Source organism: Thunnus maccoyii, chromosome 15 (genome assembly GCF_910596095.1).
Source record: "Thunnus maccoyii chromosome 15, fThuMac1.1, whole genome shotgun sequence".
NCBI lineage: Eukaryota > Metazoa > Chordata > Actinopteri > Scombriformes > Scombridae > Thunnus > Thunnus maccoyii.
The window spans coordinates 26,873,974-26,900,646 of record NC_056547.1 but is presented as its reverse complement, the minus strand read 5'-3'; the positions used below and the strand labels follow the sequence as shown (position 1 = coordinate 26,900,646).

Sequence of the window (26,673 nt, the reverse complement as noted above, 5' to 3'; positions counted from 1 at the left end):
CAGTGAAGCCACTTTATCAGACAAGCTTGTTCTAAAGACCAAAAAAAGAAAATAGGTTGCCAGTCACATTCAAATGTTTCAGCGCTGAGGACAGTAAGTGGCACTCTATGGGCATCCATTGACGAAGGGTTCAGTACCATGCCTTTCTTACATGGAAATAATCATAAACATAAAACATAAAATAGACAAGCTTGATTATCCGTTCCATCATCATTGCGGTTGTGTTGAAAGGACCAGCAAGACGAGAAGTAAGATGTAAGAGCACAGATTAAAATTAAACTTTTCTTACTCTCTCGCTCCTTGCCTTTTAATGCACCTGATTTGTACTTTCTCTCCATTTTCCCACGTAGCTAGATTTAAAAAAAAACATCAGTCACAAGATATTCGACCAACCAATGGTGTAACCTCATCACTCAGTCAGTCAGTCAGGGACAGACATTTGCAGTTGGCCCCGCTGTTACGGCTGGCGGGGGCCCGATTAAAGGGGTACTAAGGGTGTGGAATCAACAATACAAGCAGGCCACAGTGCCCCCGCTGGTGCTGTTTGCTGCATAAAACCAGAACCCCTTGGCAACCCCTTGGTGGGAGCTCATCAGGCTCTGCAGAAGACACAGGCATGATCCAAATCTGACTTTTTATCTTTTGCCATAATCAAGTACCGGCAGTTTGTGAGAAGTGCCAATGCGCAAGAAAAAGACACGGTACACCAAAGAGTAAATTGTAGAAGTGCCGGTACTTCATACCAGTGAGTACCGGCCCCCTTCGAGCACTGCATTGAATAGCATTGAAAACAGTAATTGCTTTGGCAGATACGCCTTCAGTGGGGCTTGAAAGATGCATGATTGGTGCTGCCAGTTTCTTGTGAAACACACAAGCAGGAAACAAACACACACTTTTCTCCAAGTATGTTTTTCTTTTTCTCCTGTCTGCAGAAGTCACTGTTTTTTTTAAAAAAAAAAAAATTAGATTTCTGCTATCTATGACACTAAAAATTAAAAAAAAACAACATTCTGACATTTTCCCTTTGAACCCTCTGTTGCGTTTGTCATTACTCATCATGTGGGATTACCTGTTACTCATCCCAGTTTTTCACTTGTTGGATACACTGGCATGTGGATTAGGGTTGGGTTCTGTTAGTCAGTTTTACTTTTGATCCAGCTCCAGGTTGGCAAAATACCAAGATACTTATATAAGCAAAGCTAACAAATTTATTATTGAATCTTTATCTGTCCTTTAGTTAAGAGTACTGTACAAATAATTCAGGTTGCAGGCTCGTCTTTTTAAGCTAGTCAGTGCTAATCACCACTTTCCCCGTTTTAAATGACAAATGCCACTGATAGCAGATCAGCTTTAGCTTTACCTCAGTTTTAGTAGTCAAATTCTGTGTAATGTAATGTGTAATGTGAAAGGTGTTGTTTGTATTAAAGAACCCACACAAAATTGTCACCCAACTTTAAAGTTCCACTTAGGACTAAGGAGCATTTAGCATCTTTAAGCTCTTCGTTTTGGTTTAATGGCCTGCAGCTGTTCAGGTTGAGTCGATCTGCTCTTATCAACGTTGTTTCCAGCAGCAGCAGGTTTTCAGTGAAAAAGTTCTGAAAAACCCACTGTATGCTACCTGCCCAGCACCAAACAGCAGACAAATTTAGCAGCTAGCAGGTGAACATAGTGAAGTATTTAGTGACTATTGAGCGAGATATTTTTCTCAGGAGTTGGTGGAGGCTAAAACAGAGCTAAAAGGAGAGTAACCATTGGGCTTACCTTGTCAGGTGGCCAGAAACATGACATCAAATGATCTATGTCTGCTGGATGTATGAATAGGCAACAGTTTGCTAACATGTTTACCATAACTAATTTCAAGGTGACAGTACTGTGTGTCAGTGAATGTGTTTTCAGCATGTTCCACTGCGCCCAAGTGGCTAAAAAAACAAAACAAATCAATTAATCCTGCTTTAAAATTTTATTTATATTGTATAATATTAATATTTTAAGCTAAGCAACTCAATACATTGGAATCACACCTCCAGTATTTGAATAATAAGGTGAGCAAAGGAGGCTGTTATTTCAGTGAGGTTGATACATTTAATCAACGTTTCATATCTCAAGCCGCTCATCTTATTTTCAGGTTGGAGATTAAGATTGTGAACATTAATTAGGCTACCAGTAAAAACTGTAACGTTCGCTGTCTCCAGCAACAAAATGTGATTACAGATCTCTATTGAATCTTTGTGTTTTAGTTATTTATAACTTTGTTTACTTCTGAATGTCAAAACATGCACTTAAATGGATTCTGTAAAGGATTAGAAAGGATTCAGATTTGATAAGCAGATTCAATACTGGAATAAAAATGCTGTTGACACCCGAAGATGGTGATTCTTCAATCTATGCTGTAGATCCCTCTTCTCAACAAGATTGGAGGCTTAGTTGCATTAAATTGCTACTTTGACAAGCGCCGGTGTCTCTGTTTCAAAAGGCCAAAAGCCCACCTTGACAGAGGACAGGATGACACATGACATACTACCTGCCGCTGCTTTAATAACCCCTGGGTGGGGTAAATATGACTTATCTGTCACTGTAAAAGATGAGACTAGACGAGAATCCACTTGAAACAGATTTCCAATTAAAAAAGGTAATTTAGCTACCGTTTTAGGTGAAAGGTTTTTGACTCCAATCACAGAGCACAGATTAGCATAATTGCCCATAAAGGCTGATTTAACTTCCTTAAATCTTAATTTGGTAACATGCCCCGCTATCTCTAGGATAGAGGTGACTGTTTTGGGGTGGGAGCCAGAGCCAATCAGTGGGCCCGGGTGAGAGCCCTCACATGGTGAAGGAGAGTAGAGGTCTATCATATCACAGGGAGATGTCACCCACTTAGAAATTTCAATTATTTCCTCCACATAGCAAAGGTCCGGGTGACTTTGACACACATGGTCGTCTGTATTGCAGGTTTTAGACAAGGTTGTGGATTTGGAGAGACTCGCTCATAATTAACTTAAACTGTGGTCGTTTTTTTTTTTCTCCTGTTGATCTTTGTGTCTTCATGGTACCTAGCCAAACCAATTAACTCAGCTTTTCTTTTACCCACAGGAGACCAGAATCAACTGCATTCGGATTGCTCGCAAAGGTAATACTTTCTTTGCTTTTCAATTATGAAGGTTATGAAGGTATATGTATCATTTTCACATCAGTAAGCCATTATTACATTAATTATGATTCAGTTTACCTTGAACATGTCCTCTACAGTGTCTTCTACATTTTTAAGTTGTTGGATTGCTTTATAGTACAAAACAAGAGGGAAGATAGTGGAACTTCAGCTGTATGGCAATTGTAAATGGTGGATATATTTTTCAATACTATTAATGGTAGTATTTTTCAGCAATAGTCATGAAACATTTCTCAATTTGCAACTAAAAAACCCCAAGTGGAAATGTAGGAAATTTGAAAAAGGTTGAAATATGCTTAGCTGAGAGGGAAAAGTTGGTATATCGATAACAAAGAAAATACAACAAAACACGATGAAAACAGACCAAATAACTCAAGATGTACATGAAGCATGTGACTTCAGGTTAAGCTGAAGAGACGAATGATTGCAACAAAAAACAAAACATCAGATCTATCTGGAACGCTGCCTCTAATGTTCTTCAAATTCATACAACAGAAATATCATATTTCCATCATGTTTTCTGTTTATCTTAACGAACCGTCTCCTGCTTTTCACATGAAAGAAACAGATGGAAATGTGCATTGATTTGCATTGTCTTTTGTCTATTCAAATAACCTACAAAGGATTCACAAAAAAACGGACTTGTGACAAAAGCCTGTGCATGTGCTCATTTTATGTAATGCAGAATTGTTAATATTAAGTGCGCTATATTACCCTCATTTTATTTGAGAGCCCAAATTTTGAGTGTGAAATATATGGTGTATGTAATGCCCTTAGAAACCTTTTTAAATTTTAGTGGATCCACAGAAATGCATCACATTCTCATCATCAGTCATTTTGGGATGTTTGTAATGTTCAGTATAATAACTTATGTTTAGGGAAAAAGTCTTCTTGGGCCAGTTGGTGTCATGAACCTGCAATTCTGACTACTACACTGAAAATGTCTCATGGAAAATATGTTTATCCTCCTAAGAAAAAACAAAAATATCAGAAAGAACAGCAACATTTTGCTGCAGTGTTCTGGAAATGAGTATTATGAGTAAATTAGTACATTAGAAATGTAGTTTTCTCCATAATTCTTTTCAGTTATTATAATATTATGAGTGCCTTATTGAGATAAGGGAATGTGGAGTTCTGAGCTTTATAACTGGGGTCCTGGGGCAAATACAGTAATAATCAGACTCAGAATTAGATTTTTTAAGAAGTCCCTGGTTTAACCATTTTATTTATACCAGTCATTCTGAAGTGAAAATTAATTTAAAAGTATAAATTATCACCGTAACCCAGTTGTATATGTAAGGATTGTGCTATATTTTCCAGAACTACTTAATTTCCCAGTATGTTCACAATTACTTTCTGTAGGTGTTTGCACATGCAGTTTTTGTAGTGAAATTGATAATTATAATGGATCATAATAATTTTAATGAGGAGGTAAGATAATAAGGTTATGTTGGGGACTTGTTTAATGTCTGTCTGCTCATGTGATTGCCCTGTGGAGTCCTTTGTTAAGCTGTGTTAAGCCGTGTCACGTCCCCGTGTCTCAGTAATTAAGCTGCTGAATAAAATGTTATTATTACCTTTTGTAATGAGGGTATGAAAATAAGAACCAGGTTATAAACAGCCAGAGTTCTGAAAATGCTACCACAATAGCAGTAGGGCGAGACGGAGGCCACCAATCAGTCTCTACATTGGTTACATGTGGGATAAGTGAATTTCGTGATAATCACAACCACTGTAGGATTTTTGTTGTGCTTCCAGTAGGTTCAGCTATGTGGTAAAAGGGTACTTGTCAGAGGCTTGGACAGTTATCCTGGATCAGAAGGGGATTTTACATGGACTTAGTGTTGTTTTGGGTGCTGCGGGGAGGACGCCCCCCTGCCAATCTCCCTTCAACAGAGACAACAGAGGAAAGGTGAAAGCAAACATGCGTCCATGTTCTCACTCTGCTCCTCTTGAATCACTCATACTGACATTTTGGCAAACCCCACTTGGGTTCTGATGACTTTGAAATCCAGAATACAGCAATGTATCCTACTGTTTTTTTTTCCCTGAGAGAGGAAGCGACCAGGAGTGTTTGCTTGAGAGACAGACAGAGATAGAAGCCTCTCACACTTCAAACAATAGGAGAGAGGGAGAGAGACAGAGGGTGAAATGAAGTTGTTCCCCCCTTCCTCCCTACTGAATTATGTCTGAAGTTTGTAGTGCTCTTGAGAAAGGTGGCACTTAAATTGGATTCCTCTCCCTGAACTCTTTCTTATCTGAAGTGCGATGACATCAAAGAATCCTGCCTTACCATTGTCTGCCGGCGTGTCACGTAAGTGTAGGAGGCGGGTTGCAGACATATTTATAGGAGCCATTTTTTACTGTAGTTGTGCATATACGACTGTGGCAGGCGGGCCCAGAGGACATGCTGATGTTCCTTCAGTTCCGTCAGAGGTGGCACAGAGGTCATGTTAAAGATTGTTCCTGGTTGCTTTTCATTTCCTCTCACCAGCCTCCCACAAACAGCTGCTGCCAGCAGTATTCACCAGAGCGCCTGCCCGAGCCACCTCAGTGGTGGGCATGTGTGTTTTTTCTTTTCTTTGTTTTTCTTGTCCTCAGATGAAATATGGCCAAGATTATCTGACACAAAAGAACAATGAGAACATGTTCATTACAAACTGTCTTGAAAGATTCAAATCTCACAGAAGCTTTTATTCACATCAGACCGCAGAGAAGCATCACATTTACATTACACTTTCACAGCATTGGAAATCTTGCTTTAAACCTGTGTGACAACTAAAAGGAATTGCATCATACCATCAATTCTTAAATAGTTACGACAACATAAGTATATATTGCCATAATTTTATAAACATCTCCCTTTTTTCTGATCTGCAGCTTAATTTTCTTGATGTTATTTGCCGTTAAGGCAAAGTCAACACTTGTTACTTGTTAATATTAATCTTGATAGATTCAGCACTGTCTCCATTTCCACAGAGCTAATTTCAGTCCAACAGCATCACTTTGCTGCTCTGAAGTTCTCTTTTTTTAACAGAAATACTGTTTTGATTCATTTATTATTTGCAGCTTGTTCTACTTTGCTGTTTTTTCATCTATTTTAAACAACTGTCGATAAAGCTCAACACTTCCTCCACCAGCGATGTTTCATATTTAAAGTCTTCCAGCAGCTCAAAGAACACAGCTCCTTTCTTTCCCGGTAGGTTAATAACGTGAAACATCTGCGGGAAGTTGATAGGAAGGAACACGGATAGAAAGAATGGCAAAGGAGAAGCGATTATAATTAGCGTCTCGGAATTGTACATGTAAATTTAAATTAAATGTACCTTCATGAGACATCGAGAGCGGTAATTCCAACCATGTTAATGTTTTTACCCATCTTTAGCGAGGACACACTTTTATTTGTTCATGTTGGACATTACTTTTTTCTGAGAATTCCCAACATATGTGTCTTAATATCTTCTTTCATCTGTGACTAAAATAATTGGATGAATCTTGCCGGATGAATTGCAGACCAATGCAAGGAAATCATAAATGATTACGTTTTGTTGACTTTTGTCAGTTCCTGTCACACTGATCACAAAAAAACGACAAAGTAAAAGCGATTGGAATTAGTGAATGAGAACAGTGTTTCTCTGAGCAGCAGAATGGTGAATGTGCCATGATTCTGTTGTTGTATTGATGCAATTAATAAAAATGTACTTTATGCTGAATTTTTCTACATAAGCCATTATACTCTAATACAGGTAATTCCATCCCCCTTCAGGGCCTTTATTAAGAACTGGCTTTTATTTTGTCATTCTGGCCAGATCTGATTAATGCAAACCAATGCAAGGAAATGATGAATGTCAAGATAACTGACTTCTCCCTGCCTAGCTGAAACCCTGTGGATTTCTCAGCATTACCACTGCTGGAATTTCGGAGCAATTAAATTTACCGTGATTTATCGCCAATTTCTAAATATGGCCCTAAAAGCAGAATGACTCACCCAGCATGATTTGTGTGATTACAGCAAGTCTGTCAGACTGTATTGTCTGCCAGGAGCTATAGTCACCACCAAGCCGCAGCTTATCAAGTCAAACTCAGCATTCTGCCTCACTGTAAAGGTTTTTTTTTTTCTCTTTCTCTTTTCAGTCACAGACAAAAGCTAGCAACTCCCCCGTGAAGCATAAATGCTGTATTAAAATCCAGAGATGTTGTCCAATTCAGTTGTGCTGCCAAACTCGCAGAGACAGGCCTTAAATGATTCTATCTCTCTGCATTTTGTTTTATTCCCCACCTTATTTATTTTCTCATCAGTGAGACGGCTTCTTAATGAAGACCACGCTGCCAGAAGTGTAATAATACTCCTTCAATTCACTCATATGTGATAGCAATTTTTTTCACCTTTAGAGAAGACACAATGGGGAACCCAGAGGATTCATAGACAGGGAGATTTCGTGCTCTTGGGTAGTTGAGGTGAGTAGGAGGGAAATGGCTGCCTGTAATGAGAGTGTGCATCACTTGGGTAAGATAACCAGAGCGTCATCTCTCTCAAGCCAAACATCACGTTGGGGATATCAGTCAGCTGAAATAGTGTTGAAGCCCTTTCTGATACTGTCTAGTGCACTCTTTATCCCAGTGCAGCCTCTAGCGATTAAGTGCAGCACGGCTTTTATATGGTAATACACTATCTAACTGATTACTTTAGCTTGAAACACTCTCCTGTATAAGCTCTGTGGTGACCTCTAACACGCCTCACTCCTTCCCCGGCTGGTTCGAATCAGTCTGGTGGATATAACACCACAGTGTGAGCATCTTTATCCTGTCAGAACACTACAATAACCATGCTAGGATTAGAAGACTCCATCAGGATCTGCCACAACACCAACCTGTTTGTATCAATAACTGATCATGTATTTTATAAATTAGACCTGAGCTGTAGAGGGAGCGTAAAGTGATCTGCCATCTTTAAAGCATTACTATAATACTTTAGCTTACATGCAGATATTATCAGCTCACAGCTCAAGGCAGTGTAACGTGGACTACAAGGAAGCAGTGTGAGTTTGTGAAATGTGGAACCATTCACAGGTTAAAGGTACCACATGTAGGATTTTCTACTAATTCAGTAGCAACAGCTCTTTCCAAAAACAGCGTCCCTGTTTCTCTGGATAATCCACAGAACAAACACTCAACAGTTTTCATAGGAACTATTTCAATGAAAACGGCACACAGCAATGTCTGGGGATTATCCAAAGTAATAAGGACAATGGGCTTAATGCAAAAACATTTTCTTACTCTAAATCTCCGCTCCTTTTGTCTCCGAGGTTTGCTCACCAAACTCGCTTAACTGTGCAAAATTGTAAATTCCTTGTTTCAACTTGATAAATGCTACCTATATACAATGAAGAATTGATCATTACGATATTCAGCAGCCCCCAAATTGCCAGCTCCATTTCATTCACAAAAATGTCATTCAGAAGACAAAAGTAGAACTTCAGTGTGTAGCTTGAAGTCCCGCTGTTGAAAACCAGCAGCCAAAAACATAAAAAATATTGTAGTGTCAGAAGTGGTATTATAGGACCCAAAGAAATGAGGAAATATTACTTTAGCTGTCAAAGGTGTATCAGTGCAGAGGTGTACTCTGATAGAAGTAATGACAGGATGGGCTGGCAGGAAGTTAGCTTGAACATGGTATAACAAAGTGGTTAATGACTTTAATGGGAAATATTATTCAGTTATTGTAGTTGATTTCAGCAACACCTTTAATCCTCAAAATATATTCAGATTAAGCCACTCATAAATGAAGTGTTTTCACCCCTGTGGAGAAAGCCTCATATGACTCTTCTTTCTCTGAGAGAAAATTATAAAAATGAGAAAACTGGGAAATGAAAAATGATTTAAAAAATAAATAAATCACTTTTACATGCCACTTTAGAAAAAATCGGTTCTTACAAGTGGCCCTGGCACTATCTTCCTAGAAAGAAACATCATTGATTTTTTTCAATTTTCTTATATTGTTCTAGTGTTGTGAGAACCACACAATTTTGTCCTTTCTCAAATATTTCAAAACCTGGACACATAAAACTATGTGCATTAGAACCCCCCACTAGAGCTAAGTTGTTGGGTTTTTTTTGTTTGTTTTTTGATATTTTGGCTGAACTAAACCTTTACCCACTGTTTGTACCAGAAGAACAGCATGCTCCTCTTGTTTTGTGCAATAAACCACTCAAGAAATCCAGCACATTTTCCTACAAAGCCCACCTGCAGTATCAAGCCCAGCAGAGGCTGCCAATCTTCCTGGCGCTGCTTTTGTTTTGTTCATTGTAATTATGCTAAAATGAATGTGACAATGATTTATTGACACCAAACGACTACATGTAGCCTCGTGTTTTTGCAATTAAACTGTGTAACAATTCACATTAGTTAGTAAGACAGATGCATCCTCCTCCTCACCTCTCTCTCTCTCATGCTCTGCAGCTGCCTGTAAGGACTCTAAGCGGGCTCTGGAGGTATCCCAGCATGCCGAGGACATGGGTCTGATCCTGGGGGCTTGCGCCGGCGGTCTGGTGGTTCTCATTCTGCTTCTGGGGGCCATCGTCATCATCGTCAAGAAGGGGTGAGTGGACGTAAAAATGTTTGTGTGTGTGCTGGCCAGTTGATGTGAGATGGGTTAGACCTTTTCACAGTCTTAAAGGGGACATACTGTAGAAAGGGAGATTTCCATTTATTTTTTGATTATAAAGCAGGTCTAGGTGCTATATTAATGCTATGAAAGTATCAAAACACTCAGTCCACAGAGAAACGCACATAGTTCGTAATCAGAAACTGTGCCTTTAAACAAGCTCTTTGGACTATACGTTCAGCGTTTCCCCTACAATTGCCTTGGAAGGGCAGCCCACACCTCCAGTGGGACCACCCACTCCTCCTGAAAGAAGAAAAATATGTTTATTTATGTTATCTACCTAATTTATGTGCATTTGTTTCATTTCAGCTCAGTGTGAGAGTCTCTACTTTACTTTATGGTTGCTGTAGTTTCTGTCCTCTCCTCTGCTCTCTGTGTGCTACAATCTGTGGTTGGCCTGGGCATGCGCCACTCAGAAAATGTTCAGCCAATTAGAGGAGAGGGGCGTTGAGCAGAAACAGAACAGCCCGTTTCAGGCTGAGTGAGACGGAGGGGCTGTGTCCCTGGCTCGTACAGCTGTAACTTGGTGCTTTTTGACCATAAAAACATGCAAATGTTTGTGAGTAGATGAAAATGAAAATATTAAACTGGGAAAGAGGCATAATATGACCTCTTTAAGTCTTATTGTTCTTGTGTAGCCAATCCAAAGGAGTAAATTTATCTCTATCCCACTTGGCAGCTAGGGTCCATTGAGGAAAGCATTTGGCAATGAGAATGAATTACAACCCGAGTTAGTGGAATGGTAGTGAATTAATCCTAAACTCTCCCACCACTGCCTCAGCCAAGCTTTTTGTGTTTCATCTCATCTTTTAATTTCAAGGTCTGAGTGTTGACTGAACACATTCAAATGCAGCCCCTGCTCGCACTGGAATCGCTGGCTGCTTTCCACCTGCAAATGACCTCTGTCGTCAATCGCGGCGTATTCTTCTTTCGCTCGTTGGGCGATGGCGAAACACTCTTCTGAGTGTGAAATATTTCATCAAGGGGCATGTTATTTCATTGCTCACTCAATTACATGAGGCGAGCAGCTGTGAGGTGCCAGTGGATGGGCTGGTAATTGGTTAGGAAGGTTGTTTTTGCTTTTTTTTTTTTTTGAGAGAGGAACTCCTCCGCCCTGAAGAATTTTCTCACAGAGAATAGAGAGAGAATGAATGGGGATGTCTGGAAGAAGGCAGTGACTGATAAGATTCAGTGTGCCAATCTAACCAGCACAATAGGAACTAGACAGCCATGGGGCGGCAGGGGCAGACATGTTTATATTTAGCCACAAGATATTGTCACTCTGCATGTACAAAGTCAGACTGTGTGTTTTGGTTTCTGTAATCAATAGGAGATCCCCTGCACAGCAGTATGATTCAGTGGGGTGCTGGTCAGATGCAAGCAATGAGAAAGAATCAGTAATGAAGGAAGGGCTTGCTGCACACCAAAACTCAGCTCTGCACCAACTTTGCAATATTTATTTAAACACTTTCTGCAAGTGGAGTAGTGAGCAACATTTTTTTTTTTTTTTTTTTTTCTTGCATATGCTTCACAAGGCTCACTGGAGGCTGTGCGAACTTGTTATGAGGCCCCTGGACAACCCCGTGTTCCACACACACATTCCCTTAACACATCTCATCCAGAGTCCCAGAAACCAAGCAGTATTTCTACAGTGGAATACTATTTATTTAATTAGACACAGAATTGCTAAATAACACCCATCATGTAAAAATGAAACCAACTGAAATATTGAAAATATTAATACAGGGTCCCTCTACAAGCCTCTAAAAAATATTATGCAAACTTAAATCTTTATAGATTTACTGTGGGTCTTAAATTTAAGTCTAAAATGGTGCCATTGAATGAAATAAGCTGTCTCCTGTGATTATGGAGGAATAAATCCTCCTACGTCCAAGGCCAAAGATAAATGGTTGCTAGATAGAATTCACTACTAGAATGTGTATATCTTAATATTTTTTTATGTTACTTTTTAAATTCATTGATATTTGCAGCTGGAATTAGATACAACATACAACTGCTGTCTGTTATACATTTTAATACGTCTGCTTCCTGAAAAGAAAGCAATTCATTTAACACTCCACAACTCACAATATCATTTGTTTGTCCATATGATTACGTCCTGTAGCTTTTTAGTTCCTGTGTTCTAATACATTTTTGTCAGATACTGAATGCTTCCATCTTGATGAAGGTTGGAGGACACTATAAACACCAAGGGCATAGATGGAAATAAGTGCAGGACTTTAGAGTTTTATCCCTGACAAACCCTGATATGCTTTTTATAAATAAATAGAATTTTATCAATAAACCAAACCAAAGGTAAAAATGTAGATGCTGTTTGAAGGCCTTCAGCCTTTCAGTCATACTCATGTAAATGTCACAGAAACAGCCTGGTGCCTTCAGGGTTCCTGAGGGTTTGGGGCACATTAAAATGTACAATAGCTCTACAGTTTTGTACACACTGTCGATTACTTGTACTTAATGATGTTTTGGTGCTCAGTTGGTTGGTTGGGTTTTGGTGTGCAGCCAGTCCTTTCTTCATATTTGATGCTTTGGTCTTACTTCATGACGGCTTGCTAGCAACATTCCAACGCACTGAGCATCTTCATTTATCTTTCTGATGCCCATCTTGATAAACCATAGTCACCTCTCTTTTTTTTTCTCCTCACTCTCTGTCTCTCTCCTTTCCTCCTCCTTCATGCTAATCAGAAGGGACTTCTATTCTTACCCTTACTACCCGTAAGTTACTCCTTTCTCCATCCTCCATCCTGACACCCTGATGCCATCTTCCCCTTGCTTGCCCTTCGTAGCTCCAGGATTACTAGAGTGGAAATAAGCATTGCTATCTCTACCCCATCCTCCAGCATAGATGCCCTCCCGTCCTCCTCCTCTTCCTTTCGCCTCACCACGTCCACCACAACCCCACCGCCATCCCCCCCGACACTCTTTTGCTATCACCAAATCTCACTTTCCCCCTCGTCCAGTTTCAATCTCGTAGCCCTTATATTTCCCCCTCCGTTCAATTTCTCATCTCCTCACCCGCCCTCCTTTCCTTTCTTCCTTATCTCTTTGCCTGTCTTTCTCTCATTCTGCCCCTTTTCTGCTGTCCTCTGTCTATTATTGCTCCCTGCCCCTCTCTCTCTATCCTCCCATCTCTCCCTGCCTCCATCTCTACAGTAGGAAGAAGGTGGCCATAAACAAGGCAGCCATGTCCTACAGGCAGGAGAAGAGTCGGAAGCTGAGCTCTTTAGACTGCAGCATGACAGAGCAGAGCACTCTGCAGCAGGATGAGAGGATGGCCCACTCCTTCATGGATGCCCACGGCTGCAACGCTCGAAGTAAGACAGCGAGAACATATTGGTACTCTTGAGATGAAGCTCCCTTCTCCCTGACCTTCAGCCATGTTTACTCCCTAGCATGTATCCAATCTGTTCTGCCAGACCATAAGGTGCTCTCAACAGAGAAATCTCTTGCAAGTCTCTTGTCTGTTTGAATATTCCACAGTGCCAGTCAGCTCTCGCGTCTCTGTAGAAACGCTGACGTTCTTTCCTTGAGCTGCTGCCCCTGTAGACTTTTCAGCCAAGTTTACATTAATAATAAAAAAAAAAAAAGCACAGAGTCTGTGTGGCAGAGTGCATAATGTCAGCGGTGTGGCTTGAACTGTGTGTGTTCGTGTTCCCAGCTGAACAGCGTAGCTCCGTCAACGAGTCCAGCAGCTTGCTGGGAGGCTCGCCCCACCGCCACTGTCGGAGGAAGAGTTCGCCTTATCACACGGGTCAGCTCCACCCGGCTGTAAGGGTGGCTGACCTCCTTCAGCACATCAACCAGATGAAGACCGCAGAGGGATACGGCTTCAAGCAAGAATATGAGGTAAGAAGGGGAGAAAGGGAAAGCTAGAAAAAGAAACTTTTGATTGGGGGGTGTTTTGCATGGTTTTCGCTACCCCCTTTGTTCAATTTAATGGAAGTGTTCCTCCAACTTTGTGGCAACGATTTACGGAAGACCCTTTCCTATTTCGACATGACAATACTACCATGTACAAATCCAGTTCCCTGAAGACATGGCTGTCTGAGTTTGCTGTGTAAGAACTTGAGCGTCCTGCACAGAGCCCTGACCTCAACCCCATCCAACACCTTTGGGATGAACTGCATGGCTGACTACAAGCCAGAACTTATCGCCCATCAGTTGCACTAATGCTCTTGTGGCTGAATGGGAATCTGATGGAAAGCCTGAAACCAGAAGAGTGGAGGCTGTTACTGTAGTACATTAAAGGAGTATTCCTGTGATTTAGAGACAAAAGGAAAAAATCGAAGCAGCAGAGGCCAAAATATACTAGACTAGTAAACCGACCTGTGTGTGTATGAAATTGGTGGAAGGTCCATTTAATGCCGATGGTTCTGGAATATAACGTTCAACAATCTTGTATGGGTGTATTTAAGTCAAAGCACTTTCATTCAACAGCAGCATTCAACAAGTGAGTGGGCCTGTGAGTCAGGACACATGACAGCTGTTGGGCTCCAATCTGAAAGTTTTTTATTCACCCTCCCTCCAACAACGACACCTCGCTGCCTTGAGCTCAGAAAGATAAAGAGGTGAAAACAATATTAGAGCTGACTTTGAAATTCCTTATACTTTTTGGGTGCAGCTATAGTGTACAGAGCCCAGCTTCTGTGTTACTGCAGACGGCTCTCCTATCTACTTTGAAAATGCTTAAGTGGAGCGGTTAATATTCATGAGCAAGCAGTAAAATGCTGTTTTACTTCATCTGCATTACAGAGATGATGTAGATATACTGAACTTTCTGGTGCTGTGTAGACTAATTATGCTTTCCGAAGTTACTCTTTTCAGCTTTCTTTTTTACTTTAATATGAAATCCTCCACATCAACCAGTGGTGATGTCTTTTTTTTTGCACCTCCACCTGCAGGAAGCCAGATGTACTTTTCGATTCATTAAGCTATCCCCTGAGGGGCCAACAAATCCCCCCCCCCTCCAAAATCAATATATGGGTCGCTTTTTCACTCCTCAGTCTGGCTTCCCATCGCCTGGAGAAATAAACAAGATGAAGGGGATCAGCGTGCACACTGCACTCAGACTTCATAACCCTTATTTCCCACAGGGTCGTGCTGCTGCCATTGATCAGACATGTTGCAAAGTATTGTGGGGTGTTGTGAATGAGTCAGGCCCTCAGTGTGGATAGGGTACCGTATGTGTTGTACTCAGAGGCCAACATCTGGAACCAGAGCCAATGAATACACAGCGGACAGTAAGTGTATCACCCTCCAAGAGGGATGCAGCCCCCCTACAGGCAAACTGTAGTAGCCCATCAGCACAATAGAGTCTGTAGAGACAAGTAGTAGATTTGACAATAAAACATTGTTAAAACAATGCGATAACCTGCCGATATTCGTTATTTAACAAAAACATTTTTGATAAAGAACCCTTAAATTTGGTTATTAAAGCTGCACTAATCATTATTTTTTTTAGATCAACAACTTTATATGATATTTTGTGCTACTAGCTTGTTCCGCTTCCCCCAAGTGGCAGAAAAAGTCGATTGATGCAGCTTTAATGAACTGTGACCAACATATGTACCAACATATGCATGGTTTTAAATTATTTTAATTATTTCAAACATATCTTTAGCATTTCTATACTGCAATTTGATGTGATGTATTGGCTAGCACACACACACACACACACATATATATATATATAGATAGATAGATCTGTAATTTTAACTAAAATTGTCGTCCTAATCTGATGCTTTATTTTCCTACATTTGTCAAATGCAGCAGCAGTGAGATGGTATTTCAAAGGAATAGCTGTAGAGAAGTACGTCCTGAAATGTCAAACTATTCTGTCAAGATAAATGTTTTTAAATTTATGTGTTGATCATCTTGAAATAAGATGGTACATAATAAAGAAGAGGTAAAGGAAGTAAAGCTCCATGAAGGTGAACAGGATATTGTTTAGACTCCAAAAAATAAAAAGGAGATTGACAAAAACTGCTTTGTTAAGCAGGATTAGATCAGGCATTACCTGTACAGGTTCCAGTGGCAGATGTAATCCCCTGATCAGCTTGTTTTCTCCAACTCGGCCCGGGGTGTCAGGTGGTCCCAATTTGTCCCCCTCGCCCAGGGGGGATTGGTCCGCTGCAGATGAGAGACAACGTGCCTCAGCACAATAGCCTGGATGTGCCTACCGATACAGAAAAGAGATCAGGCTGTGACTTAAAATGCAACAAAATATGACAGGACTCAGGCCAAGGCCCATCCAAGCTCATATTTGTTTTGTTTTCCTCCTCCTGCTCCTCCTTCTCTTCTAGTATTGATTTAGATTCAATGACTCATCTTGCCGCACCAGCAGATTTACTACATAGGTGTTATAAACAGCTGCCACAAATTTAGCAGTTTAACGCTGAGGTATTATATAGCAATGGCTTCTTCAAGCAGGGAGCCTCACACTGTGTCTAGAATGAGAATGACTGCAGCGGGCCACCGCCTCCTTCTCAAGGCCGCAGCCATCTCTCAGTGCCGTGTGTCATCTCTCAGCCCCAGTCTCTCCCCACTATGCTGTGGCAGATGTCTGCTGATGACTTGGCAAGATGCTTAAATAGCGAAGTTACTCAGACAACCTTAGGGTAACACTCAGGAGTGCATTAGCAAAGTCCTTTCTATTGTGAATTACAAGATGCACCATAGACACATTGACCCTGTTTTTGTTTCTTTTCTGATCTTTTTTAAACTTACCCTGTGATTTCTAACTTTACTTTGCAGAGTTTTTTTGATGGCTGGGACGTCACAAAGAAGAAGGACAAAACCAAAGGAAGGCACGATAGCTTGCTGAGCCGTAAGTACTTGTGCATTTAGCCTATTGGGTTAAATAGCTACTGACAAGGAAGAAATGTTGATGCTGTTAGTTCTTGGCTCTATTTCAGTCTGTCTCGGTTACAGTGTACCTTAGCTTTCACACCTTTTTATGCTGACACTTTAAAAACAACTTGTGACATTGCCAGAGCCACCTAAACATTATTTTTTCCCCACTGCTGAGTGGTTGTTAATTCTACATAAAAGCAACTCTCAACTGTAATTAAGGTTTGATTAATTAACATTGATTGTTGAGGGCTTAACCGGTGTTTTTGAAATGCTGGTGCTGGTCGCAATTATATGCACTATTTTAATTTCAATGTTCTACAGTGGTCATTGTAGAAAACCCTCTGAAATAAGAAAAGAAACAGACTAATTAACTCTTGTCTATGAGACATCACAAGTTTCGCAGACTCAAAAGATCATTCTGTCTAACTATTAAAACTTCTGTTCTATTTTCATAGCTTTGTCACTCATTTCTAATGTTCAACACTCTACTCTCCAGAGTATTGGCTGAGGTTTGGGTGTGTCGCTATAATGAAATGCAAGCAGTCAGATGGTCAGACAGATTTTAACAAGCCAACAGTTTAGCCAGATTATCTAAGCCACTTTATTTGCAGGTAAAACCTAAAGTTAATTCACCTAAAATGTTGGTACTTAAAGATAAACCAATTCCATAACACAGTGCCGGTATCAAATGACAGCATTATGTGGGTTGATCATGTTAGCTTACATTAGAAAATGATCCCGATGAGTTCCTCACAGTCAGGTTTACAAATTATAAAACTTGGAAAAGAAGAGCAGTGGTATCAGATCAGTACTCTGCATCAGCAGATACCCGCAGTTGTAGTATCAGAATTGGTATTAGGAGAGAAAAAATTGGATCAGTGCATTCCTGTCTGTAATAATCTGTGTGACAGACTTCTTTTTTAGTAATGATGCTGTATTCCCTGATCTCAGCCAGTACTTTGTTGAGTACAAGGTGATTTATTATTGATAGAAATGATGATCAGAACTGCAAAAATAAGACCCAAGTTCTAATAAACAAAATTTTCTGAATTCAGTTTATTATCTGAATTATCCTTGGGGTTGATGAGGAAATCTTGTTAAGCCGCATACCATACAATTGCAACTTCTCAGGTTTAATTATGACTTCTGTTGCATGTCATACCCCTTCCTCTCTTCATATTCTAACCTCCATTTAAGACAGATAATATTAGCTCTGCCTTTGGGTTGATAAAAGCCAATATATTGTCTGATACAGCAGATGGGTCTTGTAATTGTGTATTCAGTGAACCTTTAATTCTTTTTTTGTGCATTTCAGATGATCGCCATCGAGTCAAACTCCACTCTCTGCTGGCAGACCCCAGTTCTGATTATGTCAATGCCAACTACATAGATGTAAGTCACCTTTGGTCATAGTTTCCCCCTTCTTCCATCCTTCCTTCCTGTCTTTGCTGATCCCACAGCTGCACCTTAAGAGCTCATACTAGTCGTCTTTTATTGTTGTGGTTGACTCGATGCTTGACCAGACCATCTTGGTTGTTTCAGCTCTATGTTACTCAGACTGAATTGTCATTTAGTGACAGCGCACAACATAGTATCATATCTATGCATGCAACTAGTACGTGCACGCTCTGAGGTGAGATTTTATCGCAGCAACTCCAAAGATCCTTCAAGAGCCCATAAGCTTGGAGCACCGGGCTTCATGAATCACCCAAAGGCTTTTGTAAGGCGACATTGCACTGCAATTGGACCCAGTCTAACACAGCCGATCCTTTCATCTATTTTAGAATTTTGATCTCACCTACAGTTCAGCTCAAGTGAGTATCTCAAGGAGCCTCTCCAGTCCCAGCAGCATTTTGTGCTCCCGCCAGATCCTATCTTGGTAGCATCGGATGGACGAATGCTGTCTGAAGGATAGTCACTTTTTCCTTCAGTGCAGGCCAGGCTTTGAGCTGTGCTGCTCACTCATATTGTCAGGGTCATGTAAAGGTGAAGGCTCAGCAGTCTTACCTCCGTTTTCGGTGCAGCCTACTGAAGTACTCGTTGCACGGTTGAACTGAGTTGTTATGGTCTCTGAATGCTGTATTACATCCTTTGTTTCAACCATTGTATGCTGAATAAAAGGAAATGTAAAGTGGACTGAGAGGGCAGATCAGTAGTGGATGCCTGACTCAGCATATGCAGGTAGCATTAGTCATAGTGTAATGTCAAAGCTCAGTGTTGTGCCAGGCCACTTTATCCCCTTTAGCACTCCAAGAGGGCTTCATTAGGACGAATGCTCCGAGGACCTTTGTGTCATTAGCTGTGCCATCTCCAGCACCGCCTGCTTGTCATGCCGAACCCCTGGCTCACAACACTGCAGTGAAATGATTCCAAATGATTCATGGAACAGGCCAATGTTGCTTTTTTTTTTTTTTTTAAAGGTTAAATGGAAAACCGCCCTCTCCTCTCATTCACATGCAGATTCACATAATTTTTCCTATGCATGGGTAGCAAGACATGCCATTTCTTTAGATGTCCTTTTGTTGCTGTCTATTGCTGATAGATATAACACCAAAATTACATCATCCACACTCGGTTCTTAAAGGATTTTCTGTCCTCTGTTCTAAACACTGACCTTCAGGTAGTTTTTCCTTGCTCTGGTGCTCAGGATGTAATGCCTGTTACAGTTGTGTTGAGAGCAGTATTTGTTTGGTATTAGATAAAATGGGTATGAGTAAGGGAAGCAGTGTTGGCATGACTGAGCAGACAAATTCTACTTTACTTTATATCTCATTATATTGTTTATGTCTTCCTAGTAGTTCCTTTCTCAAGACTCAAGAGAACTTTATTGTCAACCCATCCATATATAAGGGCACAGTAGGGAAGTAATTTCTACTGTATATGTATCTCCCCTTTGCCTTAAAGTACCCTTAAAGGCAATTTCCAGTTTCATACAACTTGGGTTGGACTCACTTTTCTGAGATCTAGAAATGTGTCTACATTGCCAAAAGATCAGATGGGGTAAGAAACATGAGAGGACAGATGATATACAAATACAGATTATAAACAAATCCTGAGGCTTACTTTGACTTACCACACTTAACGCAGGCTAATAGTGCTCACCCAGTTTCCTGTGCTTTCAGGGATTCTCATTCTCACATCACAGTCTGATTGACTGCTTTGTTTTTCTTGCTGTGTCTGACTTTTAGTGATGTTGCAAGTAAGATAGTTAACCCACAAATCAACCCTACTGTAAGGCAAGAAAGTCAATATTAAGATGATTCGGCAAAACCCTGTATGATATTCAATTACTTCAAATTAGGGAAATATTGTTTTTATGGCAAATACTATATTTATGGTCAAGGTTAGGCAACTACAACACTACGTTAGGGAAAGCCTTGGTATAAATGGGGCACATTACCTCCTGCATTGGCACTGAATGTTGGCACTGGACGTAAATTGTGAGGGGTGATATCCAATACTGCCATAATTCCAAGGGATAGTTGGCTGGTCAACTGCCCCAGAACACACCGCAACTTTTGAAGGAAACGTTGACCTTGAGCAATAGAATATATTAAAATGACATAATATATTTCCTTAGGCATTATCCCTGCACGTGTCCACTTTCACTACAGACCTGACTTAACTGTCATCTGTGTTATTAACACCAAGGACAACGTCTGTGTCTTTACTGGCATCAGATCAAAATCTGCCACAGCACTCTTTTCTCTCTCTACTTTACTTTTAGACTATCTAAATAAGAAAAAATACTGTGGTTACTAAAAGACAAAAGTTGGTCTTTTGCATAGAAACATGGGAATTTGAGGTTTCTGAACACTATTCTCTCCACAGGTCCTGACTGCAAGCTGCTCTCTAACCATTTCATTACCCACTTTTCCTGGTCTTTAATCACAATAACTAGCTCTTGTTTCCTCCCCTACTTCTCTTCTTTCTCTATCTCTGTTTTCCGCCGCCCTGTTTTCAACCTTTTGGCATCTCTTAGATTCGGATAAACAGGGAAGTAAGTACCTTGCTTCTCTTCTCTTTCCATCTCCTCTCCCTTTTCACATTGCCCCCTCTTGCTGTCCCTGCCAGCCCTCCATGGCTTGCTTCCAACAGCAGATCTTCATTCCCTTTTCCACTCTGAGCTGCTGAGCCTTTCTACCTTTAGCCATCACTTTTTCCCCTGAGTTTTTTTTTTTCCTAAACTCACTGCAGCCGTCTCCCTGTCCTCTTTCATCCGTTCAGGTGTACACCTGGAATTCTTGCTCAACATCAGGCTGTTCTACAAAAGGCCTGATAGTTTGCCACACAGGAGAGTAGACCAGGTCAGATCAAGTCAACTAAATTACATCAAAACCAGTGTTCATACACACTACGACTCAGTAGGCATTATAAATCTATTCCATGACAGTGGCCTGGGAAAAAACAGAAAGCACATACAACTGCATAAATTATTTTAGAAAATGTATTTTGTCATACCTTATGGGACTTTTTCTTATGGCCCATATTTATCAGGAATCTCAGAGAAGATAAAGGTTACTCACACCAGAATATACAGTGAAGAGCATGTAAGGATACAGTAGAGAGTACAATAAGTTATCTTTATTCCAAATACATACAGTACCAGTCAAAAGTTTGGACACACCTTCCCATTCACTTAAATGAGAGTGTGTCCAAACCATGGATGTATTATAAGAGCTGGATACGGTGTCGCCGCTGAACCTCGCAGCCAGTTTTTCCCAGTGGCCACTCACGATATTGCAGCAAAAAATCCCCCTGCAGCCCAAAAAGCATTTTCCCCATAGACCACCATTGTAAAAGAGATGTCTACAAAAACTGTTAACAGGACACTTTGAACTGTAAACAAGGTCAATTATGACTCTTTCTATTATGATTTTTTGATCCATGGAGGCTTTATATTTGTAAAACTTTCCTCAATTTAAAATCTGTGAAGTCATCTCAGTATAAAGTCTATGAGCTGAGCAGGAACTCGCAGGCGGGGCCAGCGGGAGAAATACAACTGCACATATTCAGTGGGCCACATACCCCGGAAGTAAACCTGGAAGCTAGAAACTTTTTTTGGTGTATACGCCAGGCGAGCAATTCTTGTTTTACTGAATTGGTGCCATTTTCGGTTCAGTATCCAGCTCTTATAATACATCCAGGGTCCAAACTTTTGACTGGGACTGTAGCTAATAGGATAGCTTCTTTGGACTTTGGAAATTTTGGACCCTTCAGCTGTTCGTTTCCTCACAGGTCAATACTTAGGGGTACCAAAACGTGTTACAGCAGAAATCATTTGAGTTCCTACTGAAATAAATGGTGCTTGGTGACATCATGACTACTGGCTAGCTGCCAAGCTACTATGACTGGCAAGCTGACCAGTAATGCACTAGTTAGCCAGTAATGTGCTAGCTAGCCACAAAAGTACTTCTTGGCTTAACTGCCAGATAGCCAAGTGCCACTCAGAGAGCTAGCTAGCTTGGGCTCTACCCCATGGATGTATAATAAGACCTGAATACGGCACCACCGCTCAGCCTTGCTGCCAATTTTCCCAGTGGCCATTTGCAGAATTGCAGTGAAAAAAATCCCCTGTGGCCCAAAAAGCATTTTCCCACCATTATAAAAGAGATGTCTATAAAACTGTTGACAGTACACCTCAAAGTGAGTCATTGACTCATGACGACTATGACAACTAAAATTGAATGGTGAGACACAGCTTATTCAATAGCCTGCATTTTGGCCTCTCACAGTTATCAGTTGGCAACAGTGCAGATTCACATGTCAGAGTTCACCAAGGTTGAACTCTATGTGAAAGCTCTGCACTTTACTTGCCTCCTTGACCAAATCCACTTATTCCATTAAAATGAACCGATTTTGGTCTGAAATGTTGCTGTCAAATGAAAGTGTCTCATATTAGGAAATAGGTTTTAGCCAAAAACTGAATTGCGCACATTTAGTCTGACGTATAAGGGATAGAGGTAAAATCCAGCATTTTAAGGTGCAGAGCTGTCCTAACCTGAGCCTCATGAGGAGTTACAGTAGAAGTTCTAGCAGGTGGCAAATCAAAGATATTGAGTGGAGAAAATATTTTGTGACTGCTATTTTTTCTGGGATGTACAGTAATTGCTCCATCAACACAAACAACTCCATAGGAAATAAGTTGCAATTTTTTGGCAACAAGGAAATTTGCTACAACAGGGATAATTTGGTTCCCTCAGAATCTAAAATACAATCGTAGGCAGATTTAAAAAGCACATCAGCTTTAATTTGTGTATTTTAAAACTTTTGTCAGATTTGGCAAAATATATTTTTAGCCATTACTTTTGCTTATGTACTTTGTCAAACACCCACTAGTGACAATACTGTGTCTTTTGCTTAGACTTTCCTGCCATTTGAATTTGTTGATCCTGCAGTTTAACTAGAAAGAAAAGCTACAGAAGAGCTCTGAGTGTTGCAGAACTCTGATGTCATTCACTCTCAAAGGAGGAAGCTTCATGACTAATGCGTGTACTCTCAGGGAGGATGGTTTTTACTCCCACTGAAGCTTTCAGCAGGATTCCTATGAGTGATTCTGAGATGCATGATAAATATGAGCTCTAATTTTAATTTACTTGAACGCACCATGGTCAGATCTTCACTAACTTTATCGTTTGTGCTAGCCAAAATTTGTCCAGGCTAAATGAATTGAAGAAAATTTCCAAAACATTAGTTGTTTTTCTGTTTTGTTGAAAGAATTGATAATGCTTTCCACGTCTCAAATGACTCTGCATGTTTTTTTTTCTTTCCAGTCCATTGTGAATTCATATTGCTTGATGTTTTTCTGCTTGTTTTCTTTTCTGCTGTTGGAAAATGTGGTTGCCAAGGTGACAGACAGGAAACTGGTCGGCCCAGGGAAACTCTGCAATGGAGGCTCATGGGAATGAGGGTCTCTTTCATAGCAATAGCCATCCATCTCAACTTCCCTCTGTGGCATGACAGTTATGGAATGTAATATGTTTGTCTGCCTGGCTGAATAGTGCGTATGTGTGTATCATTGTGTGGGGTGGTTGGTATGTGTGTCTCTATAGTATTTGTACAAATGTTTACCATATACAGCAGTTCAAATCAGTTTACCCATGAGTGATGAGGGGGCGTGCTAATCTTAATTCCGGGGATCTATCATTCTTGGCTGCTTTGCATTCAGCACACAGGTTTTGGTTGGTGGAGGGCCAGGACGCCGCTAATAGCCTTCCAGACCGTGCACACTGTATCATAACTGCACTAATGCCAAGCTGAGCAGAAAGGAGACAGCCAGATCAGTCACTGTCACTCAGGTAGAATTACTCCCAGAGCTGAAGATCCCTTACTTGTCAATCTACCTTTGATCAGCAGCGCTGGCTGCATGCAAAGCACCGCACACCAGGCCGCCTTTGAAATGCAGCTCCCTCACTCTGCATGTAATGACCTGGCTCAGAGACAGACAGAGAAAAACTTGAATTAATGCCATTTTTCTATGCATTATAATTCAAGTGCGACCCTTCGCACTAAACCCGGATTCCAAACAGTGCAAAGAATTTGGCCGGCCAAACATGCTAATGTATTTTAAGCAGAGCATCATTGCACTCAGCCGATAGTGCGGCGCAGATTACTTTTCACGGGCGCTGAAATATCTTCAGTCAAAAGCAGAACAGAAATTCAGCAGAGCGCTGACATGAAACTCAGCTCCGAGATGAATAAGAGATGACTTGATGCTGAAAATGGAGAAAGAGAATGGATGGGAGGGGTGAAATGAGAGTTAGAGGTCCCTGAGTCTCACTTCATCATGTGCTCCTGTAATTATTAACTCTCTCCCATCTTTTTTTTTTCTTTTCTCCATCATCTTTCTCACTCTCTCCGTCACACAGGGTTACCAGCGATCAAACCACTTCATCGCCACTCAAGGTGAGTTTCATGTGTAAAACACTCAGCAACAGGCCAGTGTTTGATTGCCAATATTCGTGTTTGTTTGTGCTTTTCTTTACACAGCACCACAGTTGACAATATTAAAATTAGTTTACTGAATTATTAATGTATAAACATCAAGGAGTCTGTGTTGCATCATGCTCACATCTGGATTTCCACCATAAAGCATCACTTTCCTCCGTCTGTGAGAAACACTCCCATAACAGTCAACTGTAATTGTCAGTCAATCTGCACTGTAACACTACTGACTGTCGCTCTCTGTGAAGTTCTGCTTTTGTGTCTCTCCTCCCCGCCATCTGCATGTGTGGTGCACCAACTCTCTGATGTCAGTTTGATACACTATATAGGCTGCATTCCCCAAGCGGCACACACACACACACACACACACACACACACATACACACACACTCACAGAAAGAAAGACAGAGACAGAAAGAAAGGAGAGAAAGACACTGAGAGAGAAAGAGAGCAAGACATTCTCTTTATTCTCTCCCGGCTCTGATCCTATTTATTCAGTGAATATGTTTTTCAGTACGTAATCCCCCTCTGATTTCTTTCCATCTTTCACTTTGGTCTCATTCTACCGCTTCACCAAAGTAACCTCTGAAAATTTCTCTCTCTTTCTCTCACATTTTTGCTCACAAAGTCTTTCTGCGTTACAGAAAGAGGTGGAAAGAGTGCCTGTTCAGGTAGAAGCACTTTGGTGACATTGTGCTTGAAGTAGAACTTAAGTTACTGCAGTTAACATGAATACAATTTAAAAAAAAGTAACTAATTTGATTTAAAAAATAGAAAGTAAAAAACATCATTAATTTTACATATTTACTAGTTTCCCATACAAAAAATAGTGCCTTAAAAATGCAAAAAAGTATTTGCATTTTCAATAAGTTTGATTTTATTCTGTTATAAAACAGACTCCAAATACATAATATAAAATAAACAATACCTACATAACCTGCAGAAACAATGCAGAAAGACACTAATTTGACAGAAGGGTCATACAGTATACACACATACATACAAAATGGAAAATAACACAAAACACAAGCAGTTATGCATAAAACTGAAATATGAAAATTTAAAAAAAAAGTTTCTCTACTGAATTTTCATAGTTGTCCAAGCCTGTCAAAGTTCATGGCAACAACACAGTTGAGTAAAATCTGTGACATAAAGTTGTTTGACATAGGTACTGCATGCTATCACAGTCACAGCATATTATGTAGTATACAAAAACTCTTGAAAATCTGTGAACATTATCTGGCAATCTATTTAAAATCCATCATGTAAGGATCCAAAATAACCATATGTCTGAATTTTTACTATTAAGTGACAATGCCTAGTAATATAAAGTGCCTCTGTTGATGAACACAAAACATTAATAGTCATGCCCTGCTGCTAAATACTTGTTAACCATATTTAACCATTGATTTGAAATTCCTAAATTGGCTCTGCTTTTGGCATAACTGAAACACATTATCTTATATTGTTTTTCAGCTGTATTGATGCTTCTTTTAGAGATTATGGTAGAGTGAAGATGCCTGTGTGTTGTTTTGCGTGTTGTCTGGTAGTAAGGAAAAATAATTCTTATCAGGGGGTGAAACCCCCCCCAAAAATACCTTCATCATCACCTTTGTCATCCTTTTAACATGTATAATAGCAAAATAATAATAATAATCCCCATCATCGTCATCATCTGTATAAAAATCAACATCACTGTACTATTAGAAATAGAAATAATCAGTGTAATATTTATCCCATCCTAATCCTCATGCTACTAGTCTGTGTAATAGCATTCAGAACGATTATAATGATGATGATAATGATATCACAACAACAATGTTAATAATAGTGATAATAATAATGTGTCAGCTACTCCTCATTCTTGTCCTCATATACAATAGTATCTAACATATGTAATAGTATAATATTAACAATAATGGTCATCATCATCAAAATGATCATAATAAACATCTTCATCGTTAACACCATCCTCATGTCACAAATCATCATAATAATGAGTTACTGAACAATGTTTTGGATGGGA

General features: G+C 40.2%; 1 protein-coding gene across 2 annotated transcripts in view; it reads left to right on the top strand.

The window, feature by feature from the left end:
* ptprua (protein tyrosine phosphatase receptor type Ua) overlaps positions 1-26,673 on the top strand; it is a 207,359-nt gene that overhangs the window by 149,314 nt on the left and 31,372 nt on the right. For both annotated transcript variants that reach the window (XM_042435160.1, XM_042435161.1), the window contains 8 exons: positions 3,091-3,127; positions 9,626-9,764; positions 12,537-12,566; positions 13,005-13,165; positions 13,510-13,697; positions 16,605-16,677; positions 18,019-18,095; positions 24,572-24,608. In XM_042435160.1, the coding sequence (XP_042291094.1) occupies positions 3,091-3,127; positions 9,626-9,764; positions 12,537-12,566; positions 13,005-13,165; positions 13,510-13,697; positions 16,605-16,677; positions 18,019-18,095; positions 24,572-24,608 (742 nt within the window). The remainder of the gene's footprint in view (positions 1-3,090; positions 3,128-9,625; positions 9,765-12,536; positions 12,567-13,004; positions 13,166-13,509; positions 13,698-16,604; positions 16,678-18,018; positions 18,096-24,571; positions 24,609-26,673) is intronic.